Genomic DNA, 21,067 nt, shown 5'->3' on the forward strand with positions numbered 1-21,067 from the left:
GAGAATAAAGACATGAAATTGAGCTCAAGCCTCCAATTGAATAAGAATGTGGGGGTGTCCTAGTCAAACAGTTGACCGAGGCATGTGACCCTTCACTGAAGAGTGCAGCAAAGAGGTTGTAGGTTTGAATCCAGTTTGAGCCAACTCTGGGTTTATTTCATATATATATATATATATATATATATATATATATATATATATATATATATATATATATATATATATATTTTTTTTTTTTTTTCTTAGAATAAATATCTGAGAAGAGAATTACAAAAATATCTCCAAATATTCATTTCGAATATTTAATGGTTAAAAAACACGCCATTTTGTCTATACCAATGAATAACACGTGTTGACAGGCTGCTACCCCAAAAAAAAAAAAGTAGTTGTGGTTGCCTGAGATTGATATAAGCGACGCCTACGTCATCTTTCCGCGCCGCGAGTGCTGAGGACGTGAGCATGGGACACCTTGGCTGTTGGTTTCCTGCGGCATTTCTCATAATTCTGCATCATTATCCAGGTAAATGCTTTTGCTATTCTTGCAGACGCAGCTGTGTGCAGGACCACGATTGACCGTGTTTTTGTTTCGACTGAACGAACGTGTCAGAAAGTTTCGTATGTTGATTGTCAGTGTTGACTGCTGTCAGCGTTCCTGCAATTCTGCTCGAGACCGCGAAACAATTCAAAAATACCATCGCTGTATTTCATTCGGAACCTGATCTGTTTTGGACGAAATAAGAGAACATGGGAAATAATATATTTGAGGATTTAAATAGAAGTGCACCAAGCACGTGGAGGCATTTCCACCCCAGTTCCTTGCTTTTGAAATGAAACTTAATTCCCCAAAGTTATGGAGGAATATTTGGGAAAGTCAAATGAAATAAAACGTCAAATTTTCCTGAATTGAAGGTGTCCACCAATTTATCTGTTTTTATGTTTCAAAATGCTTTAGTTGCTATCAAATAAACATTTACATTTTTCGAAAATTGTTGTCAAAAACACAAGTTATTTTTTTTCATGCGTTATGGAATATTTCTAATGATTTGTTATTTATAGTTTTGTTTTCACATGAATGGAAATGTACATTAAATAATATACATATGTCAGTTGTGACCAGTTTCCCATTGGTCTTTTTTATTTATTAAAAAATTAGTAGTTAAATATATTTATAACTACTGTCCTCTCACTTGTTTTATTACATGTATTTCAGGTATAACAAAATTACAATTAAAGTTAAAAATATTTCCCATGGTATTGATAAAGTTTTTCTGATTCAAGGCAGATGCTTGCATTTGGGCAAAATATTGAAATTCAACCAAAAACTACAAAGAAATTTAACCAAATTACATACTAACGTGTATTTTTGTTCTTTTTCTTCACTCCAATATGTGTGATATGTCGGTGTATTGTCTTCATTTCCATCAGTACCACAGAATTTTCCCATGTCTCAGACTGTCAGTCAGTAAGGTTCAGCCTGAACTCCTGTATGTTATTTTGACTTCTTGTATTGCAGCTGTTTCATCACTGTTTTTATGACATCCCCATGGTTGAACCACCTGGACACTGACCCTGACTGGCTGTGCTCCTCTCTCTCTGCAGGACTTGCTGCACCCACCTGCAACCTGCAGCTAGAGTTCAGCTGCACCGATGGATCGTGTATCCTGAGAGAGAAGCTCTGTAACGGAGAGAAAGACTGTGTGGACGGATCAGATGAGCGTCAGTGTGGTGAGAAACAATGTTGACGTAACGTGACAACAAAACTTGGATTATACCTCTAATCCCTGTTTACTCCGTGCTGAGATCCATCTGAGGTCTTGACTGAAAGGTCATGACTTTTAGCTTCACTGATATGTAAAAAATTGATACTTTCGTTTAATAATTCTTGCTCTTTTCAAAGTATTGACTTAGAAAATTTGGTTTTCCGGATTTCATTTATATGTAGCCGCACTTGCCCTTCCACATAAAATGCCGATATTGATTCTCTTGCCTTCTTATTGCCTGAGCTCATGGCTACATTAATAAATGCAATTTATATACATCTTTTGTGATGGTTTGCAATCTCTAATCCCAAATTAAACAGAAGCGGCAGGATGTTGATTCTTTCAGATGGTTAATAAACATTTACACAACAAGTGTCCAGACTTCCTTCAAGTCTGTGTCCCTTGAGTGAACGTTTGATCACAGTAAACAACCTGCAATTCTTCCTTGGGATTAAGAGGGGAGTGTTGGTCATGTGTGCCCTCTTAGTGCAGATTAATAGATGGATTATTTGAATTAGCTCGCAGACCTCTTTACACGTGTCAAATAACAAGCTGCTCAACAATCTGATGTAGTGTGTGTTCAATGTTTACAGTGTTATTCCTCCCAGCAGGTGGCACTCGGTGTAAGAAAGATGAGCTCCTCTGCCGGAGCGGACGATGTTTGCATCAGCGGCTCTTTTGCGACGGCGTCGACGACTGCGGTGACGCTAGCGATGAGATTTCCTGCCAAAACTGCGGCCCGGGCTTCTTCTCCTGCGGCCGCACCGGCGTCTGTCTGCCCAGGCTGAAGCTGTGTGACGGTCAGAAGGACTGCAGGGATGGAGAGGACGAGGCCAAGGCCCTGTGTGGACTCACAACACCCAAGGCCACGCCATCTTGCTCTGAGTCGGAGTTCCAGTGTGGCGATGGTCATTGTGTGCGTCTCAGCTGGAGATGTGATGGTTCGCCTGAGTGCTCCGACGGCAGCGATGAGATGGACTGTGGTGAGGAAACTGATCTGTGATAAGGATTGGATCGTCTCAAACCTCAGAATCCCTGTCATGTACAGTGGTTCAAAGTGTTCTTGTACTTGAGATTTGTCTTGGTCTCGGGTCCCAATCTCAAATGTATTTTTACATGTTTTTTTTCTCGGGATTTCTATTCAAGACCGGTTGAAACCGGCAGAGAAAACTGTCGGTGAAAGAAAGATTCTGGCTTTTTTTTCAGTTATGTTGTGTTCCTTGATATTTGGGTCTCAAATTGATCCACAAAAGGACCACATTCGGTGCATGTTTTCGTTTTGATACTCCTTATACTGTATGTACTGTCTTGGTCTTGGCTCGGTTTCCACCTCCAAACATCTTGATCTTGTCTCAGTCACGACACTCTCCAGTCCCAATAACGGCTCGGCTACTCAGCCATTTCTATGTCAATGTGTCAGAGAATAACAGTACGCGGAGCAGTCAGCAGAGGGCGCCACGATCACGTACAGAAAAGATATCGACGTCGGTGTTGACGACTTGACTGGCATGGCTGGATAAATTCCCTCATTTCTGCGGCTTGTTTTTTCAGATCAGAACGAGTGTCTGGTGGATAACGGAGGCTGCTCTCATCGGTGTGTGGACCTGGCCATGGGTTTTCACTGCTCCTGCCCTGAGAACATGCGGCTGGTGGAGGACCGACGGTGTGAGGGTGAGTGGCTCCTGCACAGATCTGCAGGCTTGGTGTCTGAACACTTCTGTGATATTACTGGCTGAAAAAACGAGTCATCTTTGCTGTCATATCCAGGGTGTTGTACAAGAGCGAAGGTCACCTTTTTAAAAAAAAAAAAATCTGTCACCTTTTTTACAGTCATTTTCTGCATTAACACCGTATGTCAGTAGTAGACACTACATAGGCAACAAGTACATAACATCCTGACCAGGAAAGTTCAAAGGTCATCCCCAGATTCCACTCCTGGCTACTGGCTTGTTAAAAGTGATCTGTTGTACTTCAAGCTTGTGAAGTTTTGACACATTAATAGTATCTTTAAAAAACACCTTCACTTCACAACAGCGGCAACTATTGTTGGTTGATCTTATTGAAATATCTTCGCCACCTCATGCGTCAGTCGACGCAACGCTACAAACCTGTTCTCACTCAATGGAACCCCAAAATAATCCCTGTTTGTTCAACGGTATCTCTACTGTGGGTTGAGTTCCTCTGTTATACACACCGCACACCCATAGTTTAGGGTATTCTACTCTCCAGTGTTGGTGAAAAAAGAAGTGCGGTGGTCCCTTAAAGCTTTTTTTTTTAGTTCTTTTTTTTAATGGAATTGTGAGGGATGGTGGTGCTGAGGTGAGGCTACTTTGTCTGAGGGTGTGGAGAGATGTGAGCAAAATTTTCAGTGGAAGAACCAGATTTGGGTTTGGTCATGGGACACGATCTCTCGTGAACTGGTCCAACTGTCCGTCACTCTGCCCAACAGCAGCCCCTTAGATGCCACCAAGTCGGTCTCTGAGACGGAGTGAGATGCTTTTGTTTACACTGTAGCTTTCGCTATGCTGTTGAGACACAAGTTACCTCCCAAAATTCTGTCTTTAATCACCAACCAAATGAGCTAAAATCTAAATGTCAAGTGTCCGCCTTGTCTCTTCACCAGAGGTGGACCTGTGCCTGGACAAGGACGTGTGTGACCAGCTCTGTGTTCACGCCAACGACAGCCTCACCTGCGACTGCACTCATGGCTACATGAAGCATCTAAGAACAAAGGAGTGTAGAGCTAAAGGTGAGCGACAGGTGCGGGGGACTCGTGTGGGGAAACTAGCCTTTTGCCCTCGGTACACAACTGCATCCCTGCTGCTGTCTGCTCAGGTCAGTTGCTGAGCTGGTGACTGAGTTGTTTCTGAGGTGTAGGGGCAACTCTCAACTGGGTTTCAGCTGACAAAGCATTCACGACATGATTGTCTCCAGGAGAAAAGGCTCAACTGGTTTTTGCTGCCAATGAAGTCATCGGCACCATGTACCTGACCGGATCCACCTGGAGGACAGTGGCGACCGCTTCTTCCAACGCCGGGCCCGTTGCTGTCCTGATCGCTAACCAAACTCTCTTTTGGGCCAGAGGCGGGTCTATCAACAGGCAAGACGTTCCTCCAACTACTTGTTTGCTGTATAGGGTCTTTTCTTCTTCTTAATTCCACTGATCTTCATAAAGTTATAAAACACTCTCATGTCACTTGATCCACTTCATTTGAAAGCAGGAAGCAGAACTGCTTCTTTTCGCTCTAGTGCAGGGCCTCTTGACCTTGTTGATCCACCTTTTCCGGAACAAAGTCTGGGGCCCATTCAAGGAATAGAACTGATTCATTACTGTGAAGAATTACTCATTTCATTTGTGTTCAATAACCATACATGTAAACAAACCGAAACCTAGTGACATGACATGAAATCATGTGATCAGCGCAAAGATCTTAGTCATGGAAAAGTCCAACCAGCAGCAGAACCAGCTGCAAGTCATGCTCATTAAATGTACTGAAGTTAAAAGAAGACAGATAAGAGAAGAAAAAAATACCCTGGAAGCAAACTGTTGAGAAAATTGGAAAAAAAACTGTGGGTCATGAATAGAATTCTGAATATAATAAATATAATAAAACGTCTAAATATCATAAAATATTTAGTTTTTCATAAGTAAACTCTAAAGTAGATCAGTGAAGTGTCAATGACAGTGTCGCCATAAAATGTTCATTTTCAAAACTGCTTCAGGTGAACAGTTTTTACTGTTGGGGGCGCCACCACTTTCTTTCTCCTTTTTTCTATTCAAGAACTTCTCCATAGTTGGTAACTATCACAGATTTGCAGCTGTCAGGCCAATTCAGTGACACACTACTGCCAAGTGTATTAAAACCTGCTCACAGCCCTGAGGTGTAGAACAAAAAACTTCCAGCAGCCCTCTAGGGGGCGCTCGCCTCGGCCCTATGGTTAAGAAAGAGGGATGATGCACCTCACTGTCAACCCGAGGACAAAACCTGTTCTGCCTCTTGTCACTCATCGCTCCCTGGTTTGTTGTTTCAGCGTGTCTCTGAGTGGGAACCCTCCCGAGGCCCTGTCAGTGTTCAGGGTCCAGGGCTCAGTCTCGGGTCTGGCTGTGGACTGGATCCATCACCTCATCTATTGGACGAGTGTGGAGAGCAACTCTGTCAGTGTTGGGCGACTGGATGGTTCTGCTCAGCGTCAGATCGTCCGAGGAGTGGAGCGGCCGTCTGCGGTGACTGTGGAGCCTCTGCAGGGGTACAGTGACCTGACTCCATCTTCACCATACGATAGAAGAATCGTCTCATCTCAATTCTCTCACGAATCTCTCCCAGTTACGTCTTCTTTGCGAACTGTGGGGAGTCACCGTCGATCGAGAGGACGACCCTGGAGGGGCGGGACAGACTGGTTCTGGTCGCTTCAGGCATACGCCGTCCAGTTGCACTCACTCTGGGTATGACTTTGTTTTTTGCACTGGACCTCGATTTGTGCTCGGAACCTTTTGTGAAGAATTGTTGTCGTCTTTATGCCTCTAAATACTGACTTCATAGCGTGATGTGTCTGGAAAGGTCAGGTGCCTTTCACCTCGCTGGGATTTGTGTGCACAAGTTTGTGAGTTACAATGAAATAGAGACAAGTAAAAGAAAGCAAAAGTCAGAAAACGAAGGGCAGTAACTAAGTTCTATTCCAAGACACTTTGATGTTACATTCAGCAGCTGCCAACAACAGCCTCCTTCACCTCATAACAACAGTTTTGCTCTTTTTAATGGAGGTACATAATTCATGTCAACAATCCCTCCAGATGTGAGTCTTCAAATTTGTGCTTCTCAAGATGGGTAACACAACAAACTGACGTTACGTCCATATCTCACCTTAAAAACTGTTGTTTGGTGTTGGTGAGCAGTAGAAATCGGTCACCTGTTAGATTACTCAGTACTGGACAGAAGTTCTCCGGCGTGACTGGGCTCAGAGGTCGGTGTTGTGCTTGATCATGTGACATATTTCTATGTTTCATACAAGCCATCTACATCTTCAAAACAATTTCAACATGTGATATGTGAAAGTAGACGTCTCTACCGCTAAGCTCACATAGTTCCTGCTGACCCCAACTGCAGTACATTGTCACCTGACTGGTGAAAAGGAGTCCTCTTCATTGCCAGTGTTTTATTCTTGACTTACAATAGATCACTGTCTGTAGCAGTAAAACAGAGGTTGAGGGAGGCACGTATTCATCAGACTGTGTTGTGTTGTTCTCTGTGTGATGGTCACATCAGTGGTTTTATTCCGCTCAGACTTGCCATCAGGTCCAATTGTCACTGCACATGTGAAGCCTGGCAGAGACACCTCACCTAGCTCAGCACAGGATCCAAGCCCAACAGCTGTGCAGACAGTGTTTGGATGCTTAAGCCCTTGACGTCTTTGGCACAGCTGCCTGATGCCCGTTGGTTTATAGAGACACACAGTAACTGGGTGTGATGTCATGACGGCCCTCCGCCATGGCTTCAGCTGAACAATCCAACCTGAGTTCCACGTGTTTCTCAGCCCATGAGAAAGTGAGAGAATATGTTTTCAAGCTTATGGAAACATTTCTGACCGCAGCAACAGCAGTGTAAGACAGGGGTTCTTAACCTTTTTCATCTTGGAACCCACCTTTCCCCATTCAAGTAATAGAACGGATTCATGACTCTTAATTTCGTTTGTGAAATATTTAATCTACTTGCATGTAAACAAACCAAAACCTTGTGAAATGACATGAAACCATGTGATCAGGGCAAAGATATTTGTTATCGAAAAGTCCAACCACCAACAAGGAAATGATACACTTGATGCAAACTTGAAAAAAATGTATAAAATCGTTCATAAAATAAATATAATAAAACCATGTCTAAATATCACAAAATGAAAAGAATGTTTTATTTATACTCCAAAGAAGATATAAGTAAAGTGTCAGTAATAGTATCGCCATTTCAAAACTGCTTCAACAGATGCTTTCATGAACAGTTTTGACTGTTGTGGGGTTGGGATCACATTCTCTATTATTTTTTTCTTTTCAAGAACTTCGAAAGAAAGTCAATTCAGTGACACACTACTGCCACCGTACGTGGCTAATGTATTAAAACTCCGCCCAGAGGTGTAAAACAAAACCCTTTTAGCGGCCCTCTAGGAGGCGCTGGCGGCCCAACCATGGGCCCCGGCCCAATGGTTCAGAGTCACTGCTCCACTACTGCATGGATTCAGAGCTCCCACACCTGCAGGATGACCATGTGCTCACCAAGGTTGGTCCTTCTTCTCCCATAGACTTGCCTCGCCAGCTGCTTTACTGGGCCGACGAAGGGACCAGGAGCATCTCCAGAGTGACCCTAGCAGGACGTCATCGCAAGGCCGTGGTGGAGTCCAACGGCTACCTGGACCGGCCCGTCGGCCTGGCTGTGTTCGAGGTGAAAACAAGTGTCGTGCTCAAAACCCCGTCGGTTAGCAGCTGGTGATGGATGGAAAGTACACAAAACTGCCCGCTTGAAGTAATCTGGAACTAAATATTGAACTCTTGAAAAAGCCTTTTATCTGCGTGTTGACAAGGCTGGCCGACCAGTGCGTGGAGCTTTTTGTCCCTTGTCGCACGGCTTTCAGTCGAGTGTTTGCAGCAGCCTGCTCTGTTGTGTGTGTGTGTGTGTGTGTGTGTGTGTGTGTGTGTGTGTGTGTGTGTGTGTGTGTGTGTGTGTGTGTGTGTGTGTGTGTGTGTGTGTGTGTGTGTGTGTGTGTGTGTGTGTGTGTGTGTGTGTGTGTGTGTGTGTGTGTGTGTGTGTGTGTGTGTGTGTGTGTGTGTGTGTGTGTGTGTGTGTTGGTCTTCAAAGCTGTTTGAATCTATAGGGTGAAGAGTGCAGCCTGTCTTGGCCGCTGTTCAAGGGTCTGGCGCGCCCTGCCCGCAGTCCCCAGGTTCCATCTTCATTTAAACTTGCAGACAAAATGTTTCTGTCCGCTTCTATGTTCAGTTGGCTGCAGCCTTATAAGTGAGGCTCAGATTTGTCCCTAACTCTGAAGAAGAGCTCCAAGGATCAGTTGACGTCATTGATTCTTTTTTTTTTTTTTTGTCGACAACAAAAAATCTGTGCGTCAAAGCGTTGTGTTGCTGGTGGTGTAAACGCACACGGGCCACAGGATGGGCATCGAGAACTGGTTGTTATTGGGAGGCAGTGAGAAAATATCACCTTTTCTGGGGTCATGAAGACATGTTAATTCCAGTTCCTTTAATTGGTTCCTGACTGAGGTCCGACTCCAACTGACCACCGTCGCTGCGCGCCCCTGGCTCCGCATCACCACCTCTAACTGGATGAGCAAACCCCTTCCACACCATGGTAGAATGATGAAAGAGCGTTCTGTGTTTGGTCTGTGACACCACACACCCTCCAGCTAACAGCAAACATATCAGTTATCACAGAGCTAACTTGTTGTAAGTTGGAGTGAAGTGTCTTCTGGTGTCTCTCCTCCTAATAACAACCAGAAGTGACCTAGGCAACTACACTGAACACATTGTTTTAGATTATTATTCAAGACCTTTTGATGTGGATGTTGATCAGGCATTTTATGTGAGATACATATATGAATATTGACGATTTTAAATTCTTCTCAAGGACCAATGAAGACCTCAGTTGTAAAGAACTGGAGCTCTCTGTCAACTGTTTCATGGATCATGTGTCATTATTTTGATATACTTGTTTAATAATGTATGAGTGTCACAGTGAGTCAACAATGAAAATTATAGTTGATAATAATAATAACAGTCTTGTGCGATGGTCCTGTCATCTGGAGGTTGTTGACAACCAAACCCAACTACCAGTCAGGTGGTTTCAGTCTGCAGCAGAAACGAGGGATGTGGCTTTACTGTTATGTTTGTGAGTGGTCCAGCAGTGGACAGAAGAAAAGGCCCGTGTTTGTCTCTGTGCTGGCTGAAAGGCTTTCTATAATAAGCGCAGATGTGTCGCTTAAGTCTTATGGTGTGGAAAAATAGCTGTCATGCAAACAGCCAGTCAATATTGAGACCTTGTCGCAAACCAGCAGTTGAACTCTTAGAAGGTGATTTTTGACGCTTCGTGGCTTTAGACTCCCAGGCCCAGTTCTGAAGTCCGTTTCTTCTTGTCCCCCGGCAGGGTTTCTTGTACTGGACTGACCAGGTGACGCACTCCATATGTCGAGCCAACAAGCACCATGGCGGCCAGTTCCAGGTCTTGCTCACTGACTCCAGCTCTCCTGGTGGTGTCGCTGTCATCCAGCCGGTCCTGCAGCCCGACAGTACGTGAGGCCCGATCCACTTGATGGAGCCTGCTCTCTGACAGCTCTTTGTGCTGCCTTCAGGGGCACCTGCTTGCAGCGGTGCCGGCGTGTCATGCGTGCCCGAGTGTGTGGCTGACCTGACCTCCGACCCCGCTGGCACTATCTGCACACAGACCAGGAAAAACGGATCGCAGGAAATTCCTGTCATTTCCCACACTGTTTCGGCATCTGATCTATCTGACCCCATGTTTGCTGGGATCCTCGCTCTCATCGGTAAGACCAGTCACAACACGCTCTTCAGTCGGTGTCCAGACCCTCTATTGTGTGATGGAGCATTTAGAAAATCCCTTCATTTGGATTGACCAAAACTGTTGGGTGTCTCACTCCTCTCCAACTTGAGAAGCAAAGTTCAGCGCCCCTGCCCACGGATGGAGTCCCCTCATGGGGCCACACATGAGTCAACAGGAAATGTGTTTTAAACAGACAAGCTCTTCAGTCTGTGCCGTTTCAGACATGCACGTTGGTAACTGCACGTGTTTGTGTAGCACGGTAATAAAGATCATTTTTAGGAAGCAAAAGGAGCCATGTACAGTGAATCATGACGCATTTTAGACCCTTGTCTTGTTGGTCGGTAACAGTCTACAGGTACTGAGTTTTGGTTGCCAGTCTTGGCACTGGTGACTGATATCAGTGGCAACTCTCTCTGGGGACAGACAGACTTCACACGACTTGAGAACTGAATGAGTCAAGTGAAATAGTTAGTTTTTGATCTATGAATTGCACTTAAAATCATGAATTCATGCTTATCAACTTTATTTCACAGAGAACATGTTATACAATGTGATGTCATAACCCAAACATCCTCGGTGAAGGAGAGTAAATGAGATTACACAGATCAATGGAAAATGAAGTTAAAAAAAAAAACCATGTTGTTCTCTGGAGGGTGGAGCATTTGTGACACGGGGCAAACGCCAGCTGCAAACAGAATCTTTCCGTCTGTGCTGTTTATCAGATTTTTTTCTTTTTTTTTCTGCCTCTGCGCCGCCGCCCCACGAGCGTGAAACACAATGCAACTGACAGGAAGTTGAGACTCCAGTGTGTGTTTTTCCAAATTCACCTCTGAATGAGGCAGTGTCACATTTGCAGAGTGCATTTCAGTGTTCCTATTATGGTCCGTAAATGTGGGATCCACAAGATATCATTTACATATGAAATATTAAAACAAAAGAGAGGGATCATAATTCTGCAGTCGGGGGCAGCGTTTGTTTTCCGGTGGGCGATACCCACGTAGACGTCTAAATCGTATGATTTTTCTTCATGAGTCCCACCCTAAACTCTGTGTGACTGTGACCGCAGTGGCAGTTAACGTCTTGCACCTGCACCGGATGTGGTTGTTGGAATGAGAAGCTGAGAACATGCCACCAGAAGAGAAAGGACAGGCCCTGAGTGACTCTTGCTTGTGTGACCGGCAGTGTTCCTGAGCGTGTCGCTGGTGGGGACGGCGCTGTGGTGGTGGAGGGACGAGCTCCGGCCCAGCCGCAGTCTCACCCTGCAGAGTTTCTTCCTGAAAGAGTCCCAAGATCCGCTGATCCAAACCCCCGACGTGTGTATCATCAAGGCAAGTCGACACACCGTGCGTCACACAGAAACAGCAGAAACGCCGCGCCTTCACCAAAATGCTTTCCTCTCACAGGCTTGAAGCCTAAAAGTCTCCCCTTCACTTAAGAAAGTACCTCGGCAATTGTTCTTTGCTTCACTTACAAACCGTCTTTTCCACTTCCTGCCTGAGCGCAGCCATTGTCCCTGCAGCCAGGTGCTTCCTGACACTGCCTTTTTGACCTCCCGCACACAAGGGTGGCGGACTGCAGGGCCTCGAGATAGCGGAACAATCGGTGTTGTTTCTATGCACCACAACACTCAATGTTTCAGTGCACAAAACCAGCTAGTTTCAGCTCTTTTCTCCATGCGAAGTACACGGTTCCCATCTCAACGTGGAACAGAAATGGGACAGTAAGCTTGGCAGGGAGCGTGAGCAGGTGGTGTCTGAGCAGTGTTTTGGATGGCGCCCAGAAAGAGTTCCAGCCACACCTTTGTAAAGAACCCCAGCAGAGCAGCTGATCAGGGCTGGTGCACTACGGTGTCGCCAAAAATGTTGCTGAATATCTATTTGATTATTTGTGGCACTGCCGCGGCGGTGTTTGGGCCGGACCGCACCTGCCACCAAGTGTTTCAGCAAGGAAACGGCTCACAGCTTTGAGCTGCCACTCACCAATGGTCAGTCAGTCAGCAATTGTTTGAGCAGAATTCAACAGTCCCTCCAGGATGTGGCGCTGTTCGTGCTCAAAACTGCCAGGGAAAAAGTAAGGTGACATAAAAACACTGTGATTTTCCGGGCTGCAGTGATTGGACATTGCAGCGCCTCGCAGAATGGTTGAAATGGCGTTTAACAGTTGCGATCGCAACATCATGAGTCGCTGGAGGGACTGAATAAAATACCCTTCAAATCGAGCAGGTGACCCTTACGCCGACATAACAGGCTTTAATATGTGCAAAATGCTCTGTTTATCGCCAGCCAACTGCAGAAATTATTTTCTTACTGAAGAGAAAGGTGTGCGTGAGAACACGTAGGTGAAAGCTGCTAATACTATGAAAAAATCTGATGAAAAAAATCTTCAAGGTGATTTGAGATGATTGTTTCTCACATTTCGTTTCCTTGCACTGTGGTTTAGAGGTGAGACGCTTGTTACTGAGAGCAGAGAAAGTTGGTTGGATTCAGTTTGCAGACGTGACAGGAGTGAACTTTCATCATGACTCACACTCTCATGAGAAGAATGAAAAGAGCTTCATGTTGTGCAGGTGGATTTTCGTCTTCACTAGCGGTGTTCACAACAACCTTCAAACTTCAGCTGGAATCGTGTCAAGCCACATTTGTCGTCTTGGTCTCATGTTTTGAAACCAACCCACCAAGTCAGTCTGAACAAAACCTCTTCAGCTCAGTGTTTCTCAGGAGCACTCACTGAACTCCCTCCATTTATCACCCGAGTGAGAGACAACACTGTGTCATGGAGGATGTTTGTCCTTCCAAAAGGTCTCCTGGTTTCTAAACATCCGTCCCTCTCCAGATGCAGCTCCAGCAGTGGCTGCAGTTATGGACATAAAAATCCTTGTGGCCACTTGGCTGCAGCGTCAAAGGGGATTTCCTGAAAGGCAGCCTGCCTCGGTTGTGTCGGCTTTTAAGAGCTTAACTTCTCCAAAGTGTCATCTAAGCTTCTGGCCTCTTCCTCCAGGAATGTCAGCTTAAGCTGGACTTGGACGCCGACTGAGGGCGCGACACATCACAGGTCCGACCCGAATCAACCCCCGGAGTCAAAGACGCTCCAGAAACTCTGTCCCAGATACAAATGCTGCTCTAGATTCCTATGAATGTAAACGTTTGGCCCAGCGGAGCCGAGCCGATTCATCGCAGCTTAGTCATATGAAGATGAACTACTGCCTTCGGAAGGAAAGGAGGATTAGAATTGACTTGCTTTATTGTGCAGTGTGGGGTTGGATTACTGACAACTTTTTTTTTTTTTTTTTTTTAAACTATGCATTCCAGTGTTTGAGGCCATAGCTTGCTGTTCAAGACTCCAAAGGTGCCTTTCTGCTGCCGCCCTCTGTTGTAAACTTCAATATGAAAAGTGCAAAATTGTCTGTCAAAAGTCATATACTGCTCCTGTTCAATTCCACCTAGGTGGCAGCACTGAGCGTCCATGGTTCTGAAAGGTTTATATCAGTCTTTACACTCATAAACCGTCAAATACTGTCGTGTGATATTTGACATTGAAAAATAAAGATATCTAAATATTGAAACTACAAAACGAAATTAAAAGAAAACATGCACTTGCTTCATGCAATTGGTTTAATCTCCATTGATTTATTTATTTAAATGTTGCTGTGTTGAACTTGGAAATAATAATCTATATTTGTATTTAAACAGTGAAAAGAAAATATCAGTTGGAGATCAGCACTTGTGAACCGTAGTTAAATACACTAAAATATTAAAATTTAAAAATATATATATATATATTCATAGATCTTTATTTTTTATGTTTGCACTTATTCCTGAGGTCATCACTGGAAGTGAACAGCGGCACCTCACGTTTTAAAGCGTGCGGCAGTTCTTATGTGGCCATGTAGTTTAAAACCTCAGCATCGACTTCCTGCTGTTCTGCTGAGTTTACTGTGGCAACGTAGTTTCTGTTTTATGGATGAAATGGACGGTTCTGGGTCTTTGTGTTGGCCTTCTGCGTGTGACGGTGGGGAGGGTTGGTCATGTGCTGACGGGGAGTTTTTGTTGTTGTATTTATTCATAGAGACTATTTCTGTTTGGGCAGCTCTCGAGTTTCATGTTTTTCCTCTCTTCATCCTGCCTTATTAAAGATCACTGTTTGCCTCAACACCTGCCTTTTGTTTTTTTGTCATCACTTGGCTGCTGAACATGTGCTGCATGGGACGTCCTCATTCTCTCCACAGTAGGCCGAGGCTATGAGACCATTTCATCAAACGTTTCACACCACATTTTACGCAATTGAAATTCAAATATAGTAGCATAAATTATAAAAGTATAAATTATATATTGTGTGAAGTTAAAGATATTTAACACGTTACAGTTAGATTTCCCAGCCCCACCCACCGACAAACTAAATGATGCAACCGCCTTTTTTTTTTTTGTTTTCTCATAAAATGTATTTTAATGACATCATGTATTGTATTTTACAGTTTGTTCTTAATACGGTTAAAGTTATTAAATGATGCATCTATTAAATCATAAATATTTATTGTCCATTTTGGGCCTCTATACGTTATCGATACACGTTTGTTTTTCACGTTGCTATCCAGCAAACAAGACGGTGCGACGTGCCAGTTCAGATTTTTTATGGCCTTTACACATGAGGATCAGTTTGAGGAGCAAACAATCTGTCCACGAGTGCAATCTCAATATCCGCTGAATCAGCAGTGTGTCAGGAAACACTTGTAGACCATCACTGGACCGCAGTTACAGACCTCGACCAACAACCAATGAGGCGCCACACTCCACTCCTAAAAATAAGGCAGTCAAAAATAGAGCCGGCTTGTTTTCCTGTAAATACTTCCACGGGTCCGGGGGGGGCATGAAGGGGAACCCGAGGTTCACACGTGGGGTCTTTTCGTCAGAGCTATCGAACAAGTCGTTTCACCAATGTTCCCTCTAACTTTTCATGTAGACCATTGAGGGCGCTGGATATCAAAGAAATTCAAGCTGTTACAAACATTTAATCTCAAATGGATTGATAAGGCATGTGTCTGTTGTGAGACTGAATATTGTCCACTTGAGGCCACTGTATTCTCTGACCGCTCCTCATGGAGCAGTGAGGCTGTGTGGCTCAGACTAAAATGAAGAAGGAACAGGTCTCTGTCACTGACTATACAGTTAATTTCCTCACCTGACTAGTGTGTACTCTCTTTGTATTGTACTCTGAAACTTGCGCTGCAACGATTCTCTCTCCTGTGCGCAACGCCACCGCCTCAAATGTGTACATTTTGGACCAACCACGAGCGACTTTAAGAGAAATCAGCTCTTAAACATCAGCCAGCTCCAATAGTTCACTTCAAACAGCAGCTCTTCTAGTTGCTGTTAGTTCTATTGTGTATGTGGCGGTGTCACTGGGCGGACGGTCTTAAGCACCACTGCAGCGGAGGAAAGGTGGAAACTGCAGGTTAAGGACACACGCGGTCGAACAGCGCAGCTTCATTTTGTTGATCTAATGTCGTAAGGCTTTATGTCTTGAAGCCCTGTATTCCAGAAATTGTGGTAATTTCTATTCAATTTGGGATTAATTTTGTTTCGTACAGTAGATATTTTTGTGCGCTGAGATCGTATCAGCTGTACGCAATAGCGCAGCTTAGAGGGAACAATGCATTCCACCCCAAATGCTCTTCGTTTTTGAAACACAAAGAGCCAAAAATAACCAGCAGGTTGAAACTTTTTCAAAGGATTATAAGTTCCATTTCCCATGATCCTGTGCTGACCAGACCAATGAAGTTTGCACGTGCAAATTAGAATCAGGGTAAATAAGGAAGGTACTAAAAACGTATCTTAGAGTAATAAAATATGAGGTGGTCACTTCACATGTATATTATAGTTTACAGGAAGAATTTTTAACACCCCACTAGTGACAGCTAGAGCTGGTAGGCGGTAACATGAAGTGACGTCATGGGAGATTATATTCCCATTCTCATACCCTTGAAACGGAAGTGGTGTAGTGCTCATGGGCCGACCTTCAGCCGATGCGTGTAGCTGGGAAGCTTCCTGATGATAAGTAACACTTCCTGTTTGTGGCTGTAATCCGATTGAAGGCGCTCGAACCAGTGACATGGCTTCCCTGCCACAGCGTGAAGGCCTAGTTCAGCCAAGGTCCATCAGTCATTCCAGCTCAGAGGAATCCCCTTTTATCCCAGTGACGCGCCAGGGTTGTCCCTAATCTTCCGAGTGTCCCCTCGTTCACGCACATCTCCTGACCTGGATGGACTCATTTCATCATCTCACCGCGGAGGCCGATCTGTCCACAAGTTTGGGCGACACCCAATTCTGAACAACCTCTTGTAAAAGCAGAGCCGAACCTGGCGATACTAGTGTATCGCAAACGCTTGGAGAGGCTGGAAGACAGATTTGATTTGAGCTCTACAATGTTTGCTTCCTGCCTCTTAGCAGATGAAGCTCCACCCCTCGGTAGCCTGGATCACCAGGATGACGCAGAAGAACATGAACTAGGTGGAGGTTTTCAAACATCAGATTGTTTGGGAACTGTTTGAGATGTCACCATTTTAGATTCTAACAGATGCAGCATATGTCAGGGATGAACTGAAGTTCTGCCTTCTACATCCCTTGAGTCCATCCAATGAGAACACTTGTGCTTGACATTTAGAACTGAAACATCTGATGAAGCAACCACTTTCTGGGCTCCATCAGGTGTCTGACCAACTCAGAGTCCTAGAATCAACTCCACTTCCTAATCCCCCTAATCTGAACCTCCTATATTTACAAGTCAGCAGGGAAACTTGGCGAGATTCCAAAGGAGATAAACTAGATAAAGGTGTGCCGCTGGTCTCAGATGCACATCAACCTTGTCCCGCACACAGTAAACATCACGCTCCAACTTTCGCTGGAATACAGGATGTGTCACCCTTCGCCGGGGCGATGGCATCGCATGACAGCTAACTCTCTGCTCATTCAACAAGAACGCCGGCAGCGCTCAAGCCGCCTTCCCGGACCGTTTCCTTCTATGTGTTGCCATCTCCTTTGTCACTAACTTCCTGTTTTGAAGTGTGGCGGCCATGCTGTCAGTGGACGTCGAGGCGTGCGGAAGGCTGAAAAGACGCCGCTGCACCATCGGCTGTTTGGAGGACAGCAAAGGTTTTTACTCAGAGAGAGCCTTGAAAGCATGGAGCTCCTTGGAGAGCTTGGACTGCACCAAACAGGAGCCACCCACCAAAGCTGAAGGGAAAGAGCATCACACGGTCAAAGTGAACGTTGGCGGGAAGGTTTTCCACATTCCAAAAAAGTGCGCTATTAACTATCCCAACACGCGGATCGGGTCCCTGGCCGTCTGTCAAGATCGAGCCAAACTCCTCACCCTCTGTGACGACTACTCACACGCCAATGACGAATTCTTCTTTGACCGTGACCCCGCCTTCTTCCACAACATCTGCCATTTCTACAGCAGCGGAATGCTTTGGATCATCACGGAAATGTGCCCCATCAGTTTCAAAGAAGAGGTGGCCTACTGGGGTCTGAACCTGAAGAACACTCAGCTGTGCTGCTGGTTGCTGTTGGAGGAGAGGGTGGATGAGATGAGGGAGAACATTAAGGTGGAGAACGAGCTCATGGCTGAGTTAGAAGTCACGTACGACGACGGGCTCTTTCAGGACATGGCCCTGGGCGAAGTCCGAAAGAAGCTTTGGAACATTGTGGAGAACCCGTATTCGTCATTTTGGGCAAAGGTGTTCACCGTCCTTTCCAATATCTTTGTTCTCATCTCCATCATGGCCATGACGCTCAACACCGTAGAGGAGCTTCAGAAGGAGAAGATTTACGGGAAAAGCCTCATGGAATGGGTGGAGACCTTCACGATCGTGTTCTTTGCTCTGGAATACTTCGTCCGGCTCACCAGCACTCCGAACATCAAGAGCTTCCTGAAGAGCGGACTCAACTTTGTGGACATGGTGGCAGTCGTGCCTTATTTTTTGCAGATGGTGTTTGAGGCGTTGACCAACTCTGACGGTTGGACCACAAACCAGGACCTGGGGGCCTTGACGCAGGTCAGTCAGTTCAGCCACGTCCTCAGAGTCGTCAAGCTGTTGCGGATATTTCGGATTCTGAAACTGGCTCGCCACTCCACCGGCATGAGGGCGTTTGGCTTCACCCTGCGTCAGTGCTACCAGCAGGCCTCTTGTATTTTGCTCTTCATCGCCATGGGCATCTTCACTTTCTCTGCTCTGCTGCACTCAGCCGAGAAGGACGTCGAGGGGACGCCCATCAGCAGCATCCCCTACGCCTGGTGGTGGGCAGCGGTAAGTACCACCTCAAGTTCTCTCTCCACAAATGAAACTCAACAGTGGGCTCACGCTGCACTCGGCAAGAAGGTTCGCTTTCAGTTTCGGGCAACTATTCTGTCTGAAGCCTGTATGTTCTCCCGGTGCTACTCCAGTTTACTACAGTATCCTGCAACAAACACATAGCGATGGTTTCATGAAGCTTCATGAAACAGTGTCCTAATTTTCAGAGCCCACTGGATGACACTCTTTACTCTATAATAACTGGCTTTGAGCAGGTATTGCAATCAAACCTTATATCTAAACCATGAGCACCACCTACTGAGCTTGAAAATAAGGACACTGTTTCATGAAGCCTCATCAGCCCAGAGCTTGTTAGTAGTGGTATAAGTGTGTCAGTGTGTGTGTGTAAATGGTGAGTTTGTCCCTGTGAAAACCTCTTAGTGGGGTCCAACCAAATGTCCCCACAAATTCAAATGGTCCTCACAAGGATCTTTTTTTTTATGAAGAATTGGTCCCCACAAGGTAAGATCTGCCTGGATGGAAAAACAAGGGGGCAGCATGCTGGTTTCACCTTTGTCTTTACTTGACTTTAAAACCCCAAACCTGTTGTGGTGACCGTGAAAATGTTTTCTGGCAGCGCATCAGGAGCTTGGATCATGACTTTTTCTTGCTCCTCACAGGTCAGCATCTCCACCGTTGGCTACGGAGATGTGGTTCCTGTCACAATCTTGGGTCGAATCGTGGCCTTTGTCTGCATCTCCTTTGGCATCATACTGAACGGGATGCCCATCTCCTTCCTCTTCAATAAGTTCTCCGATTATTACTCCAAGCTCAAGGCCCAGGAGAACAACACTGCATCCAACCAGCGTCGGGTGATGCTGAAGAAGCGCCTCAGGAGGAAGATGGACTTTTGCTTCCACCCTGAAGAGGACAGCGCCAGGACCCCTTCGGAGACATGAAAGTCTGACAATGGAGGAGAAGCCGAAGAGGAGGACGATGACATGAGCATAAGAAACAGAATACTTGAAGACAACACTTGAGCAACATCTGTGTAAAACTGTGGCTCTGTGGTTTGTGACTGGTTACAGAGCACTCATGGGAGCCCTTACTGTCGCGCGTTCACATGCATTATTTTGGTTTGACTGTCTACCAAAGTGTGAATGCCAGTATTTCGATGAGGTTATTGCTTACTCAGCAGATTTAGTTTTTCCCTGTTTTATAAAACTGAAGCACAAACCCTTGTTTTTAGATCATTAAATGGCCTCTCCTCCCTCAGACACCAGAGAAGGATGTGCTGAAATCACAAATCCACTTCCCTATAGTCGCAGAGACAAATCATAAGTAAGTGCCCTTCAAGCGCATCAAACCACCCATCTTATCTTAGTCCTCTTGTGTGGAGTTGGTTTGGTGTGTCTTCCCTGGCTGCCTCCGCCTGTGTATTGAAATTGTCTTTGTAAATTTCTGTCAATATTTCATCTGATCTGAAGGTCCTGCAGGTTGCTAAAAAAAAAAAATTCATCAGGAGTGCCTGGATGAATATCAAATACATGCTGAGCATCTCTTCAAAGTTTGTGTTTTTCTTTTTTTTCACAAACAGTTATGGGATAGCCAAGTTCCATAGCTGCACTTTCACACTGCAAGAAAATGCTTGGTTCCTGAAAGTGTAAGAAAGGAGAACACGTTACGAAACAGCAGCAGGAAGAAGGTGATGGTGTTTGGAAATGATAACAAAATAATTTCAGCCACTTCCTATTTTCTGTCTTTCAAGTCGGGTTTTGTGTGAATGCTATTGTTCTTTGCCGCGCCATTTTCTTACAACGGAGTGAACAGAGAGACAAGTTGTCGTGGTAGCACTACCGCTATTCCGAAACCACTTTTCTCAGACTGGCGACCCGAAAAATCGATTCAGAATTCGTCTGGAACGGATTGTGGTCGGGAACCGAGGTACCACTGTACAAGCTTGACAAGTGTCGAGTGTGTTGCCATCTGTGATTCGCCACAGTCTTTCATCATAAACAAATAAATGTGGGAAGGGACCCAGGCATTTTTACAACACTTAGCAATTACACCCTTTTAACCAAAGGAGTGACCAAAAATAAATATTCATAAACTACAAAATGCTGCTTTAGAAGAACCTATCGCCCTCTCAGTGATATGTAACAATAGCTTCCAAAATTGATAGAGTGCATTATCACACAACTTTTAAAGACCAAATTTTAAACCTTCAGTCTGCTTTCCCTCGATTAAACTAGTCGTTTCCAAAAACTCGGTCACGATTGTGACAACTGACGTTATGGCAGATCAAAACTGTATGATTAAAAGAGGATTTTTTTTGTTTTTGTCAGTAGAATTTTCTTATTCGCAGAATTCATATACCAATATAAAGGGATCAAAGGGATCATAATACACTGGGATTTCATATTCACCCAGACCGGGTCTCAAAGTAAAATACGCCACCCCTGATCTGTGCC

At 45.0% G+C, this 21,067-nt stretch overlaps 2 protein-coding genes across 2 annotated transcripts; both read left to right on the forward strand.

Annotated features, from left to right (window-relative positions):
• The first annotated feature begins 423 nt into the window (after positions 1–423).
• On the forward strand, positions 424–14,429 carry LOC128772109 (low-density lipoprotein receptor-related protein 8-like). Its single transcript, XM_053888197.1, has 13 exons — positions 424–520; positions 1,600–1,725; positions 2,372–2,743; positions 3,312–3,431; positions 4,384–4,509; positions 4,695–4,860; positions 5,793–6,008; positions 6,086–6,204; positions 8,049–8,188; positions 9,896–10,037; positions 10,101–10,292; positions 11,492–11,637; positions 13,307–14,429. Exons 1-13 carry the CDS (start codon positions 460–462, stop codon positions 13,340–13,342), a joined length of 1,962 nt encoding a protein of 653 aa, XP_053744172.1. The 5' UTR covers positions 424–459; the 3' UTR covers positions 13,343–14,429.
• A 2,737-nt stretch (positions 14,430–17,166) lies between these two features.
• LOC128762340 (potassium voltage-gated channel subfamily V member 2-like) lies at positions 17,167–20,091 on the forward strand. Its single transcript, XM_053870539.1, has 2 exons — positions 17,167–18,611; positions 19,277–20,091. The coding sequence occupies exons 1-2, from the start codon at positions 17,376–17,378 to the stop codon at positions 19,553–19,555; spliced, it is 1,515 nt and encodes a 504-aa protein (XP_053726514.1). The 5' UTR covers positions 17,167–17,375; the 3' UTR covers positions 19,556–20,091.
• The last annotated feature ends 976 nt before the right edge of the window (positions 20,092–21,067 follow it).

This window comes from Synchiropus splendidus, chromosome 1 (genome assembly GCF_027744825.2).
Source record: "Synchiropus splendidus isolate RoL2022-P1 chromosome 1, RoL_Sspl_1.0, whole genome shotgun sequence".
NCBI classification, from domain to species: domain Eukaryota; kingdom Metazoa; phylum Chordata; class Actinopteri; order Syngnathiformes; family Callionymidae; genus Synchiropus; species Synchiropus splendidus.

Bases quoted from the DNA above. Each gene is read 5' to 3' on its own strand.
- LOC128772109 (XM_053888197.1), top strand. From the start codon at position 460: ATGGGACACCTTGGCTGTTGGTTTCCTGCGGCATTTCTCATAATTCTG. The intron at 1,726-2,371 runs GTGAGAAACAAT...TCCTCCCAGCAG, and splicing joins ATCAGATGAGCGTCAGTGTG to GTGGCACTCGGTGTAAGAAA. The intron at 4,510-4,694 runs GTGAGCGACAGG...GATTGTCTCCAG, and splicing joins AAAGGAGTGTAGAGCTAAAG to GAGAAAAGGCTCAACTGGTT.
- LOC128762340 (XM_053870539.1), top strand. From the start codon at position 17,376: ATGCTGTCAGTGGACGTCGAGGCGTGCGGAAGGCTGAAAAGACGCCGC. The intron at 18,612-19,276 runs GTAAGTACCACC...TGCTCCTCACAG, and splicing joins ACGCCTGGTGGTGGGCAGCG to GTCAGCATCTCCACCGTTGG.